Raw genomic sequence first — 21,997 nt, 5'->3', positions numbered from 1 at the left:
TAACGTCATAATAGATTTAGACGTTTTATTAAAAAGCTTGCCCGCGCGCACGCGACTAGCCTCACTTGACGCGCGCGCAAAATTGGAAATGGAGGGCAAAAGAATGTTCACTTCATCATAGTCTTTTACAGCATAAAAGCAGCATTTACTACTAATTTTTTGGTACTTTAGAGTGTAATTAATTGTAGTCTTGAACAACGGATTAGAAAATTGAATACAAAAGTCGCATTTTCGTTTTAAGAAACTGTCTGTCTCGAAATTTGCCCCTTGCAAAGGAACTTCCGTCAGAATTGTTCATCAAGAAAATGAAACCTATTTATCTTTTTTTTTTTTTCTTGCCAACAGCTTATGTAATGCGATCTTGGCTATCCTCAAAGCCATCTTTAACCTCTTTTGGTTTATTCTTATTTCCTTAAATATATAGTGACGAAGCTCCTTAATAAATAATTAATTTCAGTCGCTTCCTATCGCATAGCCACTTTAATAATTTAGCTTTCGCACTCAAATACAGATTTTTTGTTTCGAAATTAACAAATTACGATGGCGATAACAATTCTGGTCATCCTCAGAGATTTTTCAGTTATTTGCAGAAAGGAAAAAAAAGATTTGAAGACTGACGATCAGCTACGGATAATGGGCCAAAATCAAGACATGATTTCTTTGTAATAAAAATTCTTCTTTGGCACTGGAACTCGTGAGCATTTAGTGAACTGCAAGTGAGCAGTCTGAAGCTGGTCGTTGTCAACTAAATTGGCTTTTTGCCTTATAGACACAGATCATGCCATAAGAGGAAGGCAAAAGACAAACATTACTTTCTTCCCAAGGAAACTTAACAGTGATTCACAAACAATTATAGGACTATCTGCTATGAATTGCGACCGGTAACGATTAGAAGTCGCATTAAGAGGAAGTATTTAGCACACCTACCACTGTGTACTGTTTTTAGAAAGACAAAATATTTTTGCAGACAATTTCAGCAGACGTGCAGGTTAGCATGAGTGCAACACATGCAAATGACTCATCATTGTTTATCAGTATCCACAATTTTTCTTCTCAGTTTTTTTTCATCTCTCAACAAGTCGTTATAGAATTGTGGATGACGGGTATTAAAGTGGCCTAAATTGCAATGAAAAACCAAAAAAGTCATTACTTTTCGTAGAAAAAAGCCTTTCGACTTAAAAGATGCTGGACTTGTGAGTAATGTGCAACGAAGCGGTCACTCAAGATAACATGCTTAAAGTTGACCTCTTATCACAGAGAAATCTCTGAGCTAATCCGGTTTTTCTTCTTCTAAGAACAAGTCACGTACAAAAAAGTAGCCCTTAGGGGAAACTTCTTTGAATCTAAGATGAACTGAGAAAGCAAACATGGAGAAAATACATTACAATCCTTATTGTATATTCCTCTGTTTCTCTGTTAACAACGACTATAGAGAAATCTTCAGTAAAAGGATCAGGAAGCCAAGTGAGATCTCGCCTTCCAACCACCTGATGATTAGACCTTAATCGGGTAGCGATTGTTTTCAATTAACAGATAATTCTATCAGGAAAAAAAAAATTAAGATTGGCAAATTGTGACGTCATTATTTTTCGATGACGTCATTTACGATGCCGTGACTTTTTTATGGCTTGTAAACTTTTGTTAAATGACATCCAATGGTTTAAAGGTGTTAATGATTTTAACGCTTGAAATATATATTGATGATTTTCTCCTAATTGACTCTAGATTATACCGTACCTTTTCCATTCACAAATGCATGGTATAGCCGGCATATTTTTTTTATTTTCCAGCAGCCGTAAGTCGGTAAGCCAAGTCAGATAGTCATAATTAATATTTAACTCGATTAATTAATGATCGATTATACTTGGATCGCGGGTACCTATTCCCAGAACATCTTCAAATAGGCGGATTGTGCAGTTTTTAGTTTCTTTAATAAACGTATGGAGCACATAGCAAAACAAGCTTGCTGAATAAATATTATGAGAACTATGAGGGCAGCTAAGTTTTTTATTCGCAGAAAACTCGTTTTGTTCCATCACGGTTTGAGAGCTGGATCCGAGCGGGTAGAAGAGAGAGACTTTTGTCTCTATTATTTCAACTCTGCAAGGGTTCTTTAGTAATTTTTTTTCAATTTTTATTTCGGTTAAAGAGTTTGCGTTACAGAGCTTTGTCTCCAGATTATGACGTAAGGTCAAGGGTGGCCATCAAGGAATATTTACTTTGCCCCCAAACAAAATTCTTTCAGACACTCTGAAGGACTCTTTAGAAAATACCCAAGGTTCTTTTTGTGCGTAGCTTGTTTCCAACAGAGTGAGCCTGTGGCCGTAGTGTTTGGTTTGATAGTTCATAGCGTTGGAATCTTTTCTCCGTTTACGATGACTGCAGTTGGTTTCAGAATTTTAAAGATATGCAAATTTGGTGGCACTGAAGTCATCATGTCATTAGCATGAATAATTGTGGTGATTCGGCTGGGCGAACAACAGCGTAATTGGTAGTAGTGAATCGTTTTAACTTGATACCGCGTAGGGAATGGATTAAACAACCACGTCTCCTTTTTTGTTCCACCACTGTGGATTCATTCTTCAGTTGCGCAGCTAGAGTTAAGTATCAGAACAAGGGAAACATTGTGTTCGATAAAAAACTTTCACGGTTTAGTCGACATTTCGTTGCTACAGTGAAATCTATACGCTGCTTGCGGGTTCTGGTTGCCTGGTTTCATATTTAGCGTCGCCAACCCTGTCAATCTGCGTTGAGCTACTCTTCGAAAACGTGTCTCTATCTTCACATGGTTTAAATGTCATCAACTTGTCGTGGATCTAAACAGCAAGGATTCCAAGATCACAAATTCATCGCTGAAGCGAACGGTGTTTTCAAAGCTGAAAACTTATTGGAAAGTTTGTTATAACTTGGCATGGTTTAGATGTTATGCTATTAATGGCATGGCTTAATCGAGAGAAGGATCGGTTTTTGATAAACAAACGACTTTGTGGTGGAAAGAAAACATCACGGAAATTTCTAGAGGTTTTTTTATCGAAGCTTTAGGTTTGAGCTGATACTTCAACTTTCACCATGAGAACGAACGAAAATTGGCCCGAAGCTTTCGGTTTTACCGTCGGCGGACGGGCTCCTGTTGTTATCTTGTCTGTTGACGAAAATTCAGTCGCTCAAAGAGCGGGACTTCAACCCGGCGATCAAATACTCGAAGTCAATGGAGAAAACGTTCAAGGATTAAGCAAGGAAGAAATAATCCTATTGGCAAAACGATCGCGAACTGTCCCTCCAGCTCTCGCTGTAATTTCGCGCATTCGCACGTTTGATCTGCGTCGAAGAAGAGGACGTTTTGGTTTTGCAGTGCGCGGAAAGGGTCCTGTTTTTATTGAGGATGTAGAACAGGGAAGCCCGGCTCAGAATGTCGGTATTCGTCGCGGAGATCTAATTCTCCGTTTAAATGGTGTTAACTTAAGACATATGAATGAGGATCAAGTTGGAGAAATGATAGATACTTGTGGTCCTACAATTTCTATAGTTCTCATAGCTGGAGCAGCGGACATCGGAATTACGGATAAAAGAGGAGGAAAGAGTTCGTCTTCGCGATACAAGAGAGCTAAAGATTTCTTTGTGCAGGTCAGTTCTACACCGCCATGTTTTTCTGCGGATTTTATTTATTATTGATCCAAGTTCTTGTCTTTGTGTGGACATCAAACACGTAAGTTTACACTTGAGTAACGAAATAAGGATTATTAGATATTGGTCAAGTTGTATGACATTTCTGTTAAAGCGATTACAAACCCCAATGTTTATGCGAATGGCGTTCATTTGTCAAAATGCTACGTTTTTCAGTTGGACAGTTTCGATCTTGACACATTCCAAGACAAAAAAGGATGAAAACGCATTTGTGTTTCATTCAACTTCAATTGTTCAGATAGTAATGATTCCGTCCTTTTAATTTTGTAGATTTTACACACCAATTACATTTAATGGGCTGTATTGCTCGCCGGACGTTTTATCTTACCATTAAATTGTTTGATTTGTCAACAAAAGGGGAGGTAAAAAAATGTTTAACATTTTTAAAACCATGCAAGTAATCAGTTGGTTTATTCTTTCGATCCAAGATAAAACAATGAGTGTAAATTTATGACAAGTTAGTTGTTGTGTAAATTCCCGGAGTGATATAGAGATAAACAGTACATTCAAATGCTTGCTCGAAATGGTTAATGAAAATATTACTACCATGTTTGATAGCAGGCTAAAGTGTAACAATTGCTTTTGGCTGATACATCAATTTTTATTTTCGTCAAGTGAAACTGAAAGAACAGACAATATTTACTTCCAGCTATTTATTGAATTCTAGTTATTGAAACTGACTTTTGTTTTGCTGCATGAGTGGTGAAGTTTGTGACATTAAAAAAAAATAGGACAACATTGTCACTTGAAAAAAAAAAATTAAGCAATGATATTGCATATCAAAAGTATGTTGACCATTGTGTACCAAGGATGTGATAAACTAGTTTATATAACACATTTCACTGCAGCTGTCAATTATGCAGAGAGCTGATTTCAGAATTAGTGATTGTAATGAAGTTAACATATGAAGTGTTTTTCTCTTAAAGATGAACTATTACTTAGCCGGTAATGAAAGCATTAAAAAGGAGCTTGTCAAGGCCCTGAACCAATATGCACGAGACAGATCCATTGAGCAACTGGCACAGAGTCTCAAAAGAATACTTAAAACTCCAGTGGAAAGGAAACTGCTTCGGGACATCAGGTGTTGTATTAAAAAAAATAAATTTCAGTGAAACTTTTGTCATAACATGCTTCCCTGATTTTCTTATCAAAAGAAACATTTTGTGCAGTATTTATTTTTTATAAAGATGTATAGTAACAATATTTCTCAGTGTCCCCCTCAAACAAGTGCCCTCCTCCCTTATTTTCTTAAATGGTTGGGATACCTGAAAACCTTTTTATTGCCACTTCATTCATAACTTTTTAAGCTTCGACTAAAACAGAATCATTACAGGTTCTAGTGTCTTAATAAACACAGCCCTTAGTTGAGCATCTTCCTTCTAATAAGCAATCCTTCTTTATGCCAAATTAAATAGGTGCTGGAATGTTTAAACAGGGAAATACAATGCTTTCATGAAGTGTTCGTTAAGTTGGTAACATTTACAACATTTTTTTATTTTACCTATTTTATTGATCTATTAATATTACTTTTTTTTGTCTGATAGGAGTTTCATCCCCAAACGGGAACAGCCACTGTTTGACATCTTGGTTGGAATGAATGGTGAAATATTACATTCTGAGAAACAGTCTGTTGATGAAGACTTCCTTCCAGATTTTTCCAGCAGCACTGACTTAGAGTTTTCAGAATATAACAGCATGAACACTCCTGCTCTTGGCAGGTTTGGGTAAGTTGCTCACAAATGTTTTAAGTTCCAAGTTTTTTTTGCACCCTCAGATAAACTCTAAACAATTAAAAAGCAATCTTGACATTTTGTTTGCTAAGGTTCTTGGCTGCAACTCCCTTGTTCTTTGTTTTCAAGATACTGTATCAAATTTTAGGTCTTTAACAAGAGAACCATGGGGGCAGATTTGCAGCTCTTCTTTCCTATAGTGTGAATGGTATTGTCAACAGCATTCTGATTGGCTCTCGTTAAGCTTTTCTCTCAACCTAATGCCTCAATTTACCTAAAATTAATGCTGATCAAACCTTTCCCTTAGAACATGGTCAGCTGGATCAACTCAAGCTAGTCAGTACAGGGAAAACTTTGCAAGACGGCAAGCAAGGGAGAATATGGCTGCTCCACCAAGGTGAGTATTAGTATACTGATTGTAAGCTGTGCTTCAATTTTGTCTTTGATTCACTTAGTTTCTATTTTTCTTTTGGGTTTTATGAGTTCAGCAACTAAAATATGTGTCAAAGTTAAAATTGAACCACATTGTAACTATGGGTACTGTTCAGTGTATAATTAGTACAACAATAATTCTTATAATTCTTAGTAACTGATAATTCATAAAAACTTCAATTAAAATTACTGTCAGTATATAGTTGTGCACATTGTTTTAAAAGTTTTCTTAAAAGCAAGTATACACAGGTGAACATTTGTACCATATTACTCTTTGCATCATCTGTATGTAATCCTGTTAGAATTTTATGTTCTGGTCATGCCAAGGAGTGAAAGAGTTAATTTGCATATTTTAACAAGAAAAATTTACTTATTTATAATAAATAATTGACTGTTTGCAATGCACAGGACTGTGAGAATAATAAGAGGGGGACCTGGTTCAGGGTTTGGATTTACACTCAGTGGCGATTCTCCTGTTTTTGTTAAAACTGTCGACAGAGGTAAGTGTTTGTTCAAATTTAATATTAAGTTCTTATATAGCGCATTAAAATTGAACTCTATGCGTTAAAGTGGAGGTAAGTCTTGTTTGCATCAGAAGATATACATGTATTTTGTGTGAAGAAAATGCATGTATCAGGTTCTCATTAGCGACTTACACAGTGATATAAGGTATGCTTTAGGCTGGTAATTAAGTGTCAAAAAAAGTCGAAGGATTAATTGCCTTTCACACAATCTCCAGGTTTATTATGAAAAACCTCAGGTTTTTCAATAAAAATCAGATTCAGTGGCAGTTAGGACTAGCAGAGATCAGATAACTTGCCTGGAGGAATGATTATTTAGAAGTGTTGTGAAGATGTGAGGCTTACAAAGAAAAATGACTTGTAACAATTTATTGCTGAAATTACTTAAAAATTCAGCCCATTTCACCTTACTTTTATGAGTAAATCTTGGCAGACCCTTATGTGTTTATATCTCACCAATACCTTTCTCTTTTGTAGGAGGAGCAGCTTCTCAGGCAGGGATCAAATCTGGTGACCACATCCTTGAGATAAATGGACTTAATGTCAGGTATGGTAAAGATTCTGGTCAAGTGAATTATCTTACATGCACCTGCATACACTGGACTGTACAATACACACTGTACCTTAACAAGTGAATTATCTTACCTACACCCTACACTAGACTGTACAATACACACTGTACCTTGACAAGTGAATTATCTTACATACACCCTACACTAGGCTGTACTTACACACTGTACTTTGACAAGTGAATTATCTTACATACACCCTACACTAGACTGTACTTACACACTGTACCTTGACAAGTGAATTATCTTACATACACCCTACACTAGACTGTACTTACACACTGTACCTTGACAAGTGAATTATCTTACATACACCCTACACTACACCGTACTTACACACTGTACCTTGACAAGTGAATTATCTTACATACACCCTACACTACACCGTACTTACACACTGTACCTTGACAAGTGAATTATCTTACATACACCCTACACTACACCGTACTTACACACTGTACCTTGACAAGTGAATTATCTTACATACACCCTACACTACACCGTACTTACACACTGTACCTTGACAAGTGAATTATCTTACATACACCCTACACTACACTGTACTTACACACTGTACCTTGACAAGTGAATTATCTTACATACACCCTACACTACACTGTACTTACACACTGTACCTTGACAAGTGAATTATCTTACATACACCCTACACTACACCGTACTTACACACTGTACCTTGACAAGTGAATTATCTTACATACACCCTACACTACACTGTACTTACACACTGTACCTTGACAAGTGAATTATCTTACATACACCCTACACTACACTGTACTTACACACTGTACCTTGACAAGTGAATTATCTTACATACACCCTACACTACACTGTACTTACACACTGTACCTTGACAAGTGAATTATCTTACATACACCCTACACTACACCGTACTTACACACTGTACCTTGACAAGTGAATTATCTTACATACACCCTACACTACACCGTACTTACACACTGTACCTTGACAAGTGAATTATCTTACATACACCCTACACTACACTGTACTTACACACTGTACCTTGACAAGTGAATTATCTTACATACACCCTACACTACACTGTACTTACACACTGTACCTTGACAAGTGAATTATCTTACATACACCCTACACTACACTGTACTTACACACTGTACCTTGACAAGTGAATTATCTTACATACACCCTACACTACACTGTACTTACACACTGTACCTTGACAAGTGAATTATCTTACATACACCCTACACTACACTGTACTTACACACTGTACCTTGACAAGTGAATTATCTTACATACACCCTACACTACACTGTACTTACACACTGTACCTTGACAAGTGAATTATCTTACATACACCCTACACTACACTGTACTTACACACTGTACCTTACTGGTGGTGCAGCTTACAAATTGTGATTGTTACTTAATATCTCACTATGGTAAACTCTCTAAGATGTGAAATTCTTTTTTTTTTTTTCAACCATAAGTCAAAAGCTTGATGTTTAGAGTGGTAAAAAATTGGCAGGTTATTCCTCTTCAAACTTTGGCAATAGTATAAATAATTTTATTTTTCTCCAATTTTGCTGTGAACATTACCAACCATAGTACATGGTTTGTACAAAGCAAAAATTAAGATTTTTGACTGAAAGTTGAGTCAATTCAAAACAGTCAATACAAAGTTGCATTATTTAAGTCATTTAAATATATTCTTTTGTTTTCTACAGAGGAAAGTCACATCAACATGTGGTGCAACTGTTAAAAGGAAGTGGTTCAAAACCAAGCCTGTTAGTTCAGTGGCGCCCTATGAGTGCACTAAAGCATCAGTCGTCACTGTCATCTCTGCCATCATCCAGCAAGTCTTCGCAGCTATCAGTGACATTTGAAAATGAGAGACCTGCAACTGTGTCAAGGTGTTCTTCAAGAACATCCAAGGCATTCTCGATCAGAAGTGATCTCTTCATAAATGGAACAGGGTATACCAGAAGTGACTTGCAATCACTTTCGCGCCAGTTCAAAATACAGGTACTCTACTTTAGAATTTTTTATCTGAATCTTCTAATATATTCTTAGAGCTGCTCATTGGGTCAGCACTTTTTTTATCACTTTCTTTGTTTAGACACCCCATGGACAAAACATAACTTTTGACTTTTGGTATTTATGATCATATTGACAAAGTTTGATTGTGTTTCGCCATCCTACAGATGAGTCGTTTACTTACACGTGGTGAGCAACTTGTTTTGAAGCAGAGCCTTGATCAGTACAGTAAAGACAGGTAACTATTGAGAAAACTGTCATGTCCATCGTTTTATAATGATTTGTTTCATTTGCCTGTAATTTATATCCAATTAAAGAAAGGGGGTCTAAGGGCATGCTCTGGGTAAAGGATTAATACCTAATGATTTATTTCTTATCCTAAGAAATGTACAGAGACTGATCAATGCACTGGAACCTGTTCTTGATGATGGAGCAAAGCTGCAGATGTTACATTACCTGAGTGAGCTTCTGCCTGAGGCTGAACAACAAGCATTTGATAGAGCTGCTGCAAGAATGATCTCTAGGAAAATGGACAGTATGTAAAAGTCTTCTATTTAAAGTGTACAGACTTTACGTTGCAATTGAAAAACTTACCTTTGCATTTATATAACAGACTAGAGTGTATGGCTTTACAAGTGGAAAGGCATCTTGATTTGTAGGCCTCTAAAGGTTTCCTGCCAGTGCATTCTGAATGTGAAATCACTGTCATATCGTCAGCTGTCCTGACAGTGCCTTCATGTTTTGTTTACATTGCTTGCTCTACAAAATGAGACAAATTGTCTTTCTTGTTTTAGAGGAGATTTTCTCCTCAGCCATTTACCTGTAGGGAGTCTAATTTGTACAATATTTCAATCAATGTCATACATTTCAAAGCTGCCTTCACTTATTAAATTGAACCTTTTTGTTTTGAGTAACCAGGTAAACTTTCCTCTGAACAAAAGATGCTAAAGAACTTACTTGGAGAACTTTCTTATTGTTTTAGCTGGTGTTGTACCTAGTCTGAACACTAACAGTGATGATGTTGTGGATGTACTGTACAGAGTACAAGCCAGACGGCTTGTAGACGCACCAAGAACTCGAACAACAATGCCAGGAGCAGGTACAGAAAGCATGTGCTAACTGCCTTGAACTGTCAGACCTTACCTTAGTTTCCTCCCCCCCCCCCCCCGCCCCTGCTCCATGAATACTGTTTCATAGCAGTTTCTTGCCCCTAACCCTATTTTTCCTGCAATTTGTCAAAATTTTACCTAGGATGTGTTTTCTTAACAACTTTGCATCAACATTTGTATCATGAGAGCTTTTGGCTTTGCACTTACTTGAGCTAATCTTTTTCTTTTGTTAGTTCGATCAGAGGAGCCTTATGGTGATTGGCCATCATCTGGCGCAGTCAGAGGACGACATAGCCCAGGATTTGGTTATGGTAGGTGCAACCCTTCTTGATTGACCTCACCACCTTTACACAGCATCTGTGCATTGATGTTAAAACTATCACAATATTATTCTATGGAACTTTGAAAGCATTCGTAACGAAATGAACACTCTTTTTGGTGTAAACTGCAACTTCAAGCATAAGACGATTATTTCTAGTCTTTGAGATAAGGCATCCGAAGAAAGGAGTTGCTGTCGAGGAATTTCAGAGGTACTTTCGGACACAATTATAATTGTTGATATTTCATAGGGTCAGATTTGGATACCGTGCCAGTGCGGGAGGTTAGATCCAGAAATGGCACTCCTGATTCCGGATGGGATGATGATGACGACGCGGAACTGGATCCCGGAGGCCTTGGTAAGGTTTAATAACTTTTATATGAGATGAAGATTACGTTACAATGTATGACACAGTGAAAGTCTACGGGACGGGAGTGTTCTTTTCGAGGGGTGGCAGTTGGTTGGTAGGGGGGGGTAGCCCTAGAGTTTAATTTGTAAAATGCGGGAGCTTTTTCTATCGTGTTGGCTATCTCACGGGTATTTCGTAGAGCTGTTTGTTAAGCAGGCCAGTAAATTCACTGGGCCAAAGTCAACAACACAATCGGATCGCTTTAGACTTATGATGTAGCGAGGCCAAACAAGGCCCCGGCCGTTTAAATGGCAGATAACACTATCAAAGGGATAAATCGCAATCCACCGGACGAGTGCCAACAGAACATACCGCGTAATCCACCGGATAGAGATTTACCAATTAGATAGCGTTATCTACCCTTCGAACAACCGGGGCCTGGACATCTGCCTGGCTCCGCTAGCCCCTATGATTATTCCAGGCTGCTAGTACTCCAATTTTTTTCTAATAATTTCTTTAAATTTTGTAACATTTTTGCTTAGCGCAAGTATGAATCTGAGTACAAATAAAGATTATCCGTTATCCGTTATCTATGTTACGTGCAGTCGGTATTAATTACTTTCTTGAATATCTGCTGTTATTGACAGAGGAGTTAGCCGACGCGCTATTGGCAGATGAAATAAGGAAGTCGAGTGTAACCAGCTTGACGACACAGGCGCAGGTCCACGCCCCTTTCGCCGGCTCCTCAACCGAACCAGGAACCTCAGGAAACCGTGGGCAGGGAATTGTCACGTCAACCCCTCGTTCAGTGTCTTCAGGTGTCAGTGGAGACAGTGGTATTGTGGTTGGATCAGGTGAAACGTCTGGGGAATCAGTGGAGAAAATCCAACATCAACTGGCGATTACTACACAGGAATTAATGGAAACAAAAGAGGCGCTGGATGAGAGTGAGAAGAAGAGGAAAGAATTAGAAGAGCTTGGAGGTACAATCAGGACGTGGGCGATGTTTAAAATCTTTTTATATATACATTTCTTTAAAACTAGCAGTTATGCAGTGAATCTGTAGTAGGTCTTGATACATTCTATCCCTTCCATGAAAATTAATGAACATCATTTTTAACGAGAATTTTCGAACTCATTATCATGCGCAAGTCCTAGCTTCAGTGTGTAGAACGTTTAGTAGGCCAAAGCACCGGCATCTCGAAAGTCACCGATGCCATTAGTTATGAAACACTGATTGTTTTCTTTTTCTTTCGCTCTCTCTCTCTTTTTCATTCTTTTCTGTTTTTTTTTTTTTTTTTTTTAGATCCCGGCAGTAGACCCAGCTCTCCCAACGCTGTAGAGAATCCCTTAGACGCTGCGATTAAAGCTCGGCGGAAAGATCAAGATGAGAAAGAAACAGGAGGTAAATCCGCCAAATTAGAACTAAGATTGTGAAGAGAATCATCAAATAAGCGTTGTTATCTTTACAATGTGTGAATGACGTGATGTTACGATCGAGGTTCCTATGCCTGTAAAAGGGCTACGTACTTGGAAACCAAATGGGCAAAACTTAGCTTAACCGCTTGATTTTAATAATGCATGATTAAAATCATTTTTATTTCCTTACCATGCTGTTAATTTACTAATAAGTCATATCTTTGCAATTCTCTCAAAGTCTTAAATACATGAATGCAAGATTTTCTTTGTGCTAGTTTTTAGACTAATCCAAACTCGTTTGCTTTTCCCAAGGAACCCAGGATGTCGCAAGCACAAGTGCCGCTCCTCCCCCACCTCCTCCCCCCATGGGAGCACCTCCACCTCCGCCGCCACCGCCTCCTCCCCCACCATCTATCCCTCCTCCTCCCCCTGTTGGGGGTCCTGGAAACGTTCCCGCTCAAATGCAATTGAAGAGAGTGAACTGGGAGAAACTGAGTATTGCTGGTTTAGAAGACACTGTTTGGGCTAAGGTATGGATTTTACTTCTAAGCAGTCTTTTAAAGTATCAGTATTTTTGCCTTAGATTTTCAGTTTGAGTCACATGATAATAGGCCATACGTCTTGTAAAGTGTTTTGTCTTCATCTGGTACGGTTGTCATCAGGAATGGCAATTTGAATCAGGCGCTGTTCCACTGCCATGTCAAATTCGTCTGAAGCGACCCTTAGCAAAGTATACCATTGCAGCTTTCCCCATTGACTAATTTTCTCTTTCTCTTTGTTTGGATTTCAGTTGGGACAAAACGAGCCGTCAGAAGAAGTCATCGAGTTCATTCAACTTGAGCAAAGTTTCAGTGCCATACAAAAAGTATCAAGTGAGTTTGATAGCTCGTAACAACATTCCTTGAGTTGAGTTTGTAGCCGTTTTGTTCACCAAATTGTAACACTTTTTTCTTTTTAAGGTAAAGATGAGAAGAAGCCCGAGAAACCACAAGTGATGAATCCAAAGAAAACCTACAACATCGGTACGTAACAAGAAATATAAATTCTCTTTCTGAGATCAAGCGTTTTCGCATGTGAGACGTTTTCGCTGTTTTACGCGCAATATGTAACATTATTTAGCGCGCTTAGAGTACGAGCAAGGCGTCCTTTTCGAATTGGCGAACGACGCGTCGCAAACTCGTTTGCTTTCAATGGCTCTGGCACTTCTCGCAATTTGCTTCGCTTTCGGTTCGAGGAGGAGAGCTTTTTCGCAAACCACAGTGCTTAGGAAACGGATACAAAGGTCTGGGCTGAACGTGGACGAAATCATTTTTATGATGTTTTTGATCACAACACATCACTGTCGCAGTGCTTTTCTCCACCTGCTCTCCTCCTAATATCACGAATAGGTTACGATAAACGTATGAAATGCTTCGAGGAATCTGGGAAAGACGAGCTGCTCTTCGAGGAGTAACAGCTGTACTTTTATTCACTCAGTGCTACGGAAACTGGGATATGTTCCTTCTGCCGTGTGAACCACACGGTCCAGGTTGGTAAAATTTACCATTTAAAGACGTTCTTTGTTCCACTTTGCAGCAATTTTGTTGGGTCACTTGAAAATGCCATTCGAAGATATAAAACAAGCGCTCCTGTCGATGGACGATAAGAAGTTCAGCGAGGCCCATTTGAAACAGCTTCTTCTCTATGCACCTGACAGCAAAGAGGTAAGGAAAGCTTCCGTGTTGGGTGCGACGTTTTGTAACGTCACTTTCATTAAGTGCAAACAACAAACTTGTTCGGAGTCGGATCTTGAGTCTCAAATCGCTTTCGTTGCTCAAAGTGCTTGTGTAAGTCCAAGCGCATGAGTAAATGAAGCTGAATGAGCACACAGTTACATGAAGTTGTGAGGGTCGATTCATTAAGGGTCTCGTTCCGTTAACTAAAATGTTTTCCATTTTTTCCTTCCCAGCTCCAGAAGTTTAAATACTTTGCGGACGATGTTTCTAAGTTGGACAAAGCAGACAGGTTTTGTTACGAGGTACGTGCAGTTACGGTAATGGACTAAGATTAGGTACGTGTATCAGTTCTTGCGCACAACACCTTTTCTTAGTTTTATATTTTTACACCTGGAATGTAGACGAAATATCGAGATGGCGATTTTGCTGAGTGGAAGGTTTCATATAAAGATTTTTTAACAGTGCTGAGACCTCTGTTTTTGTGGTGGTCTTATTTCAGTGTAATTTATGTCTTTTTTGTTTGTTTAAAATTCTTTTCTGCAGATGAGTAAAGTGTCTTGGTACAAACAAAGACTGAAAGCATTGCTCTTTAAGGCTCGTTTTGCTGACAAAGTGGAAGAAATTAAACCGGTAAGGCGTGGAACATTTAGCCCTAATTGAAGGCAGAAAGAAGGGTAACTGAGCCCTTAATTTAAGTTTCACATAGCGAAACTAACACGAACATTATTCTATTCCGGTTTCCTTTTCTTCCATGCAATCATTATAACTTTTATTAATTATTATCATCATTTTTCTTCTTATTATTATTATCATCATCATCATTACTATTTTTACCATTATTATTATTATCGTTATTATTACTATTAAATATTGTTGATATTATTACTTTTTAGGATTTAGAGTCAGTTCTCGATGCATCTGGAGAACTTAGAAATAGTCCAAAACTAAAGAGGATCCTAGAGGTATGATTTCATACTATTTTGATAACACATCCATGATAAGCTTTTTTCGCGTTTTAGAAAGATATTTTGTTGTTGTTGGTAATCTTTTTAAGGCAACTGAGTTGTTTTGGCACCATGGAAAGTTGTCTTTACGAATAGTTTACAGGGACACTTGAAAATGAAATTTCGCCCACGTTATCAATCGCCAATAAAGTAGGAATAGGTCTTGAAGGAACAAGGGAGGTTAAGTTAGGTTAGATTTTTTTCTCTAGGGTGATTCTTGTAGAGAGGAGATCGTGTGCAGCTGTCTGTTTTTCTATCTATCGGTCTGTCTCTCAGTTTGTCTGTCAGTCGATCTGTCTGTCTGCATGTCTGTATGTTTATCTGTCTGTCAGCCTGTCTGTTTATCTGTCTGTCAGTCTGTCTGACTGTCTTTCAGTCTGTCGGCCTGTCTGTCAGTCTGTCTGTGTTTGTCAGTCTGTCTGTCAGCCTTTCTGACTGTCTGTCAGTCTGTCTGTGTTTGTCAGTCTGTCTGTCAGCCTTTCTATCTGTCTGACTGTGTCAGTCTGTGTCAGCCTGTCTATGTGTTTGTCAGTCTGTCTGTCTGTCAGCCTTTCTATCTGTCTGTCTGTCTGTCTGTCGGCCTGTCTGTCAGTCTGTCAATGTGTTTGTCTGTCTGTCAGCCTTCCTATCTGTCTGTCTGTCTGTCAGCCTGTCTATGTGTTTGTCAGTCTGTCTGTCAGCCTATCTGTCTGACTGTCTGGCAGTCTGTCTAAGTGTTTTGTCAGTCTGTCTGTCAGCCTCTCTGTCTATCTGTCTGACTGACTGTCTGGCAGTCTGTCTAAGTGTTTTGTCAGTCTGTCTGTCAGCCTTTCTGTCTATCTGTCTGACTGTCTGTCAGTCTGTGTCTGTCTATCTGTCTGTCTGTCCATCTGGTAGTTCATTACTGACTGATGAATTGACTGAATGTTTGATTGATTTCAGCTTGTTCTAGCAATGGGTAATTACATGAACAAGGGAAATAATAGGATAGGATCAGCCGCTGCATTCAAGATCGAGTACTTGAACAAGGTACATTACCTTTGCTACTGTGGTCTTCGAAAGTCAATAATTACCCTTTTAACCCGCCATTATTTTTTAAAGCCTCTATCTTGCTGAAAAGGATAAGGTAGTTAACAAAACTTATCCAGCTCAGGAAATCTTTGAAGTCTTTTGTAATTTGTTCTCGTCGTTATTGATGTTTTTCCTACACAGCGTTCCATATTAACGCTATTTTTCTCTCATTCATTCGGTACAGCTCAGCAACACTAAAACTTCCGATAACAAATCCACTTTGCTGCACTTTTTGGTTCAATCCATCGAGTCAAAGTGCCCTGAAGTGTTGAACATCAAAGAAGAACTCAGCACAGTGCCCACAGCAGCGAAAGGTACGCTTCAAAGCCTACTTGAGTAATTTTTGTGGAACCAAATTCAAGATCAAGCGTTGGATGTTGTCCTCGAGTAGCATAGTGTCGTTAAGTCAGACGTGTTAATCAAGCGAGGCCAGGTATGCTACGATAATTTAGTTTTCCGAGCCGTTGTCCTGTCCTATTGTCTGCTGAACCTCTATATCTAGCCTAACTCCTCGCCCGACACATTCTTCGCTTCAAAGATTCCATCTGCATTCCCTGATGATGCCGTAGATCGGCGAAAGCCTGGAAAACTAAATTATCGTAGCGTACCTGGCCTCACTTGATTTACACGTCCAAATTCAAGATGATTAGAACGGCCAATCAGAACGAAGTAAATTATCGCAAGGACCTGGAGAAAGAGTTGAAAAAACAAGCAACTGAAGCACTAGAACGCACGAGTAACCAAATTCATGTTTATGTACGCTTTGAAATAGTGTTATTGCGTGTGGCTCGTGGATGAAATTTCACTTTTTATTCTGTTCTTCTAGTTTCGGGGCAAATGGTGGCTTGTGAAGTGGAAGAACTAGCTGAGGGAATGAAGGTTTGTTTATTGATTTGTTTATTGTTTTTGTCCTGTTTTAACGAGCTTGCAAATTCTAAGTAAAATGTCTCAAAACGACAAAGGAGAGAGCTGTTTTATAGCAATCCATCAATCATTAAATGCTTTGGTACATGTTTCTCAAGGAGCTTAAGTCAGACCTTGGAGCTTTCCGATCACTGAAGTCACAAGATTCAAACGATAAGTTTTCACTTGCGGTCAAGGTGAGTTAATCATCCATTTCGTTTCCACTGTCAACGTCTATTTAGTTTAGAGATTTTGCGTGCATTTTAGCTGCGCTTATTTTTCCGCTTTCAACGCGGTTTACAGTATTTTTACAAGCTTTTTTCCCTTTCATGTTTGTTCTCTTAACATTTAGTTCAATATTCAGCTGATTTGGCGGACTACAGTTTCTTCCGCGAAAGCCATCACTTCGCGATTCATCTGAGTTGCAAGCAGTGAATGGTTGTATCGAAAGATATATAAATCAAATTGACAACTATGTTCAACCGGAAAATGACCAAACTGAATTGGCAAGGGAGCAATTAGAGACAAGAAATTCCTGTAGATGGGATGTGTCTCTAGAAAAGTTTCCTCAGACCTTTACTGTCACACCGCATTTTTGAACTGCCATTTTCAAAATTTAGCTGGAATAGAATCAAAAACGCTGACGCTTAATAGAATCTTTGGCGACGGTAAGTGCACCACTTCCTTAAATGGTTTTAGCCAGGTCTAAATTGTTGTCTTTGATCTGAACCTTCAGAACATTATAGACGAAACAGAAGGGGAATTGAATGATCTGCTCAGCCTGCAAGAAAAGTGCACCAAAGAGTTCCGAGAAACAGTGAAGTTCTTTGGAGAGAAACCCACTTCGGCAACTACAGAGGATTTCTTTGGTATTTTTGCAGCGTTTATTATGAACTTCACGGTGAGTGATTCTGTTGTGTACCTCTTCGTTTCTGAAGAACATTGTATGAATTTGCTGTAAGAGCGCTTTTCGAGTGAGTGTTGTAAAACCAAAACCACAGTTATCACAATGGCCAATCAGAGGAAAGGAAAATACCTGAAGAGCCAATCAGAACTTAAAGTAAAAACAGCAGACCGCTTAAAGCGCGTGAAAACGCGGGCGACCAAGTCATGATTGGTTTAAGTTTTGCATCTAATTGGATGAGAGAGAGTGGTACGAGTTTTCTGAACCAGAAAATCGCGGATTACTTTGTTTCTTTAATGCCGTGGAATTCGTCCGCGGTATACATGTGGTGTTAACTCTTTCTTATTACTTATTCATAGTTGTGTTTTGATTCTTATGTAGAGAGCACATGCAGAAAACGTATCGAAACAGAAGCTGAAGGAAGAACAAGCCAAAAGAGAGAAGCAAAGAGAAGTATGGTCTGATTTTCCCCCCTCCCTTTTCTGTTAAATCCTTTCCAAATATGACACAGGGTCTTTTTCTTTTCGCTGCGTACTTCATCCTGCTTGTGTTTCTTTCTTACCTCCAACAGCACTGCAGACCAATATGATTACTTGTCTGTTCGTTTGTATATTTGATTATCATTTTGGTTTTGTTTCTATTTCATCTCCATCACTTTCATGGTCACTCGTGTTATTTCAGGTGTATGATGCTTCTGTTAAATATGGTATTCCAAAATCAGTCTATACATTGTTTATTTATTCATTTATATTCTCATTTGTTATTGTTTACATTACCTTGTTTGCTTATTTAAATGATTTTTATTTACATTTTATTCATTGTATTTTTGGAGAATGAAAGTCAAAGATAAAGCCCCGATTGCATGTCAGGTGTTTCCTAATCTACTGTTTACAGTTATTTGTTCTTAACTAAGCGGTTTGTTGTGTCCTCTAAATAACACTCACACTCTACTTTTATTTTATCTAGGAACGCACCAAACAACTCAAAAGCTCTAGAGAACGAAGTATGAGTGACCCTGATTTCGAACCCAAAGATGAACTTCAAGAAAGCTTCAAGAAACGCCGTATAAGCAGGGAACAGAGCAATGACAATGTATTTAGCTCGCCTTCTTCCCCTCGCGAAGCATCACCTAAGCCACCTTTTTCCCCTCGAGTAGCATCACCTAACTCGCCTTCTTCCCCTCGCGTAGCATCACCTAACCCGGCTGCTTCCTCTCGAGTAGCATCACCTAACTCGCCTTCTTCCCCTCGCGAAGCATCACCTAACTCGCCTTCTTCTTCTCGAGTAGCCTTACCTAACTCAGTCGTGAAGCCCGTGGATATGCAACCGAGTGAAGAACCTCTTTGGACGGTGGTGGATGTCAGTACATCGCTTCCTGAGCATGAAACTCCAAAGGTTGTTTTAGAGCCTGCAAAAGCCCCGGTGGTCGCTAAACCGAAACCTGAACCTCCCCCTAAGCCAAAATCACCGCAGACGAACGCGCCCCAAAACCCTGTAAAAATATCGGCTCCAAAACTCAGTAAACCAGAGCCACCAAAACCGAGTTCGAAACCTGCGAAACCGGTTTCACCAAAACCTGTGAGTGCTGCTGGTAAAATTGAATTGAGCGGAGCTGACGAGAATGCCGGTAAAGTGGCTCCAAAGAAGCTCGAGACAGAAGGGAATGACGATAATGATTCGAAGAGAAGAACGTCTCCGAGTAAGGGAGTGAGAGGTATGCTATTAGTATTTGAAGGTTCTGGACCGGAAATGCCAAGTTACGCCAAACCGGATATGACTCGGAAAAAGCCCAAGTCGTTTTTCAGCGAGGAAACTCCAAATGCTCCTAGTGTAAATGACAATCCAAACAAAGAAGAGATCCACTCGTATGAGTCTCCAGCTATTCCTGATCGTTATTATACACAGGAAGACATATCGCTAATTACTAAGTCACCGCCTACATCCCCAGCTTCAGCGGAAAGCAGCGGTTCCCTTCAAGCTTCACCCCAACTTGGTCCTTTTGACTCGTCAAAATTCAACACGACTTCAGACGAAAGCACACCGGTAGGTGACGAAAATCCTTACGAAGTCGTCGAACCTCGAACTGTTAAACCTATGGTAAAACCACTTGCTCAGGAAAAGCCCTCACCCCCGCCACCACCGCCCCATAATCGCATTGTTAGCAGAAAAAATATGCCCCCAGCACCTCCCAGTCCTTACATGGAAAGGCGCCCATCGCCGCCTACACGTGATGTAAGTTTGCCTAAAGTGGATCCGGATTATGCAGAAGTTGGAGAACTTCGTCGCAATGAAAGTCCATATTCCGAAGTTGTCAATACGTGTTCGATGCCCGAAGTGGAGGCGTACTTCACGAGGGATGTCGTTGCTGACTTCATGGCCAAAATGGACGATGGAAAACGTCAAGCTCCTGCCAAACCACTTCCGTACAAAAAGAAAGACGTTGTGGCAGATGAAACAAATGTCAGAGGCCCGCCGCCTAAACCTGCTCCTTTTCGACTGAAAACTATCCAAGATAGTTTTCCGAGTAAAATTGTCACGTCGGAAGAAGAAAGGCTCCAATCGCCAGCGACTCCGTTTTCCCCTAAGTTCCCTGTCATTGTTCCTGGTTCGCCAACACTCTCTTCTGCTAAACTTCTCAATTCTCCACCGTCATCAAATTCTTCGTCACCTCAACTAAGCAGGCCGTCACAATTTAAGCCACCGCCTCCTCCAAGGGTATCCTCCATAGCTGACGCTGTAAAAGATGACGTTATCAAAGCATCAACTTCTGCGGTTGAAGCTAGCCTTCAGAATTCTGGTTTGGAAGTTAATGGTGGGCCAGATCGCTTTGACAAAAATGAAATCCCAACTCGAGATACAAACGGTCCGTTACCGTCCAAGCCCACTTTGGCTCCTAAACCTCTTGTCGGCCCCAAACCATTCCAGGAACGAGTGGACATTGGACCGCCAAACTTTAAACCCCCACCGCCGTCATTGTCGTCATCTCTCTTCACCAGACTTAATGGAGTCACGTCTGGTTCGGTCACGTCCGACCGCGAAATATCTGGGGCTCAGAACGGCACAGATAGCTTCACAGTTACACCGCCACCCCCTGTTGAGTACTTGGATGGCAGATCTGAACGATCTGCTTCAAAAACAAGCCTGGATTCCTTGGATTTGAAAATCGTCCCTCCGCCACCGATGCATTTCAAAGAATTTGACGATAACAGCGATGCAGGAACTGTAGACTTCAGTCTTCAGACTTTAATTCCGCCGTTAAGCTGGGAAGAATCAGCTGATAACAACAACATAAACATTTTGTCTTACTCAGGGAAGTCGGACACTGGGCTCAAGAGAGGTTCTCAGAAAAGCAACGATTTAGCGGACTTTGATCTTGCAATTGTTCCCCCTCCCCCGCCGAGTTTGCCACCCCCAACACTACCCCTCTCAAGTCAAGATGATTACGATTTGGATTTGATACCTTCAACTCTGTCCTATGGATCGGGGGAGTTGAATATCGACGACATTCTCGGAGACTTTGATCAACACCTATCAGTACAGTCAGATGATGAAGATTCTTTACCTACAGCTCCCCGGTCACCTGCAGAGCGTTACATGGGAGTGCCCCCTCCCCCTGGGGACGGACTTATCAAGCCTCTTGTACCCCCGCTAAGGAAACAAAGATAGCGAACTTAGTGACTGAACTATCTGCACCGTGGTGTCACGCAAGATTAACGTCAAGTCAGAATATGTTGTCCTTGAGACGTTAGAGTAAAAATTTGATTAGAAAAAGAAGAAAGATTTGTTTAGCTTCATATTCTGTTTAAGTTCTTAAAGAGTGATCTATTAATATATAAATATTCTCATTTGATACATAGCAAGCGCATTGCCGAAGTTGTGTGCGTATTTATATGATGACGAAGATATGCAGCTCTCTCGTTGGCGAGAGATGGATTAATATCTTAGACCATTGGTAAAGATATATCTTTTTTAATTGTATGATAAGTGTGAAGTGTGATCAAACGATAAGCTTGGCCATGTCTTTATTAGGGACTCAGTATTGATTTAGCCCGTAATCTTGGTTGCCCTTTACAGAATATACATATAAAGACTTGATGCTGCGGTCAATGTCCATAAAGTCAACGTTCGTCACAGCTTAATTTTGTAAATAATCAAAGCAGTTATGGCAGAAGGCTGAAAACCCCACAACTGTTATGTAATATTACAAGTGTGAAATTTAACCCAGATATTAAAATTCTATTGGAAATTGTCA

General features: G+C 39.6%; 1 protein-coding gene across 1 annotated transcript; it reads left to right on the top strand.

The window, feature by feature from the left end:
• The first annotated feature begins 2,287 nt into the window (after positions 1 to 2,287).
• Positions 2,288 to 21,994, top strand: LOC111324761 (delphilin). The gene is made up of 28 exons (XM_022928391.2): positions 2,288 to 3,624; positions 4,611 to 4,765; positions 5,229 to 5,408; positions 5,722 to 5,811; positions 6,255 to 6,346; positions 6,845 to 6,914; positions 8,664 to 8,961; positions 9,141 to 9,211; positions 9,357 to 9,508; positions 9,956 to 10,072; positions 10,316 to 10,393; positions 10,652 to 10,759; positions 11,398 to 11,733; positions 12,057 to 12,155; positions 12,482 to 12,699; positions 12,960 to 13,041; positions 13,129 to 13,191; positions 13,745 to 13,872; positions 14,118 to 14,186; positions 14,428 to 14,514; positions 14,778 to 14,846; positions 15,810 to 15,896; positions 16,123 to 16,252; positions 16,765 to 16,817; positions 16,961 to 17,038; positions 17,578 to 17,742; positions 18,127 to 18,198; positions 18,712 to 21,994. Exons 1-28 carry the CDS (start codon positions 3,070 to 3,072, stop codon positions 21,409 to 21,411), a joined length of 6,402 nt encoding a protein of 2,133 aa, XP_022784126.2. The 5' UTR covers positions 2,288 to 3,069; the 3' UTR covers positions 21,412 to 21,994.
• The last annotated feature ends 3 nt before the right edge of the window (positions 21,995 to 21,997 follow it).

Source organism: Stylophora pistillata, chromosome 10 (assembly GCF_964205215.1).
Source record: "Stylophora pistillata chromosome 10, jaStyPist1.2, whole genome shotgun sequence".
Taxonomy (NCBI): Eukaryota; Metazoa; Cnidaria; class Anthozoa; order Scleractinia; family Pocilloporidae; genus Stylophora; species Stylophora pistillata.
This window is presented reverse-complemented; position numbering and strand designations above follow the sequence as displayed.

Bases quoted from the DNA above. Each gene is read 5' to 3' on its own strand.
- LOC111324761 (XM_022928391.2), top strand. From the start codon at position 3,070: ATGAGAACGAACGAAAATTGGCCCGAAGCTTTCGGTTTTACCGTCGGC. The intron at 13,873-14,117 runs GTAAGGAAAGCT...TTTCCTTCCCAG, and splicing joins ATGCACCTGACAGCAAAGAG to CTCCAGAAGTTTAAATACTT. The intron at 15,897-16,122 runs GTACATTACCTT...CATTCGGTACAG, and splicing joins AGATCGAGTACTTGAACAAG to CTCAGCAACACTAAAACTTC.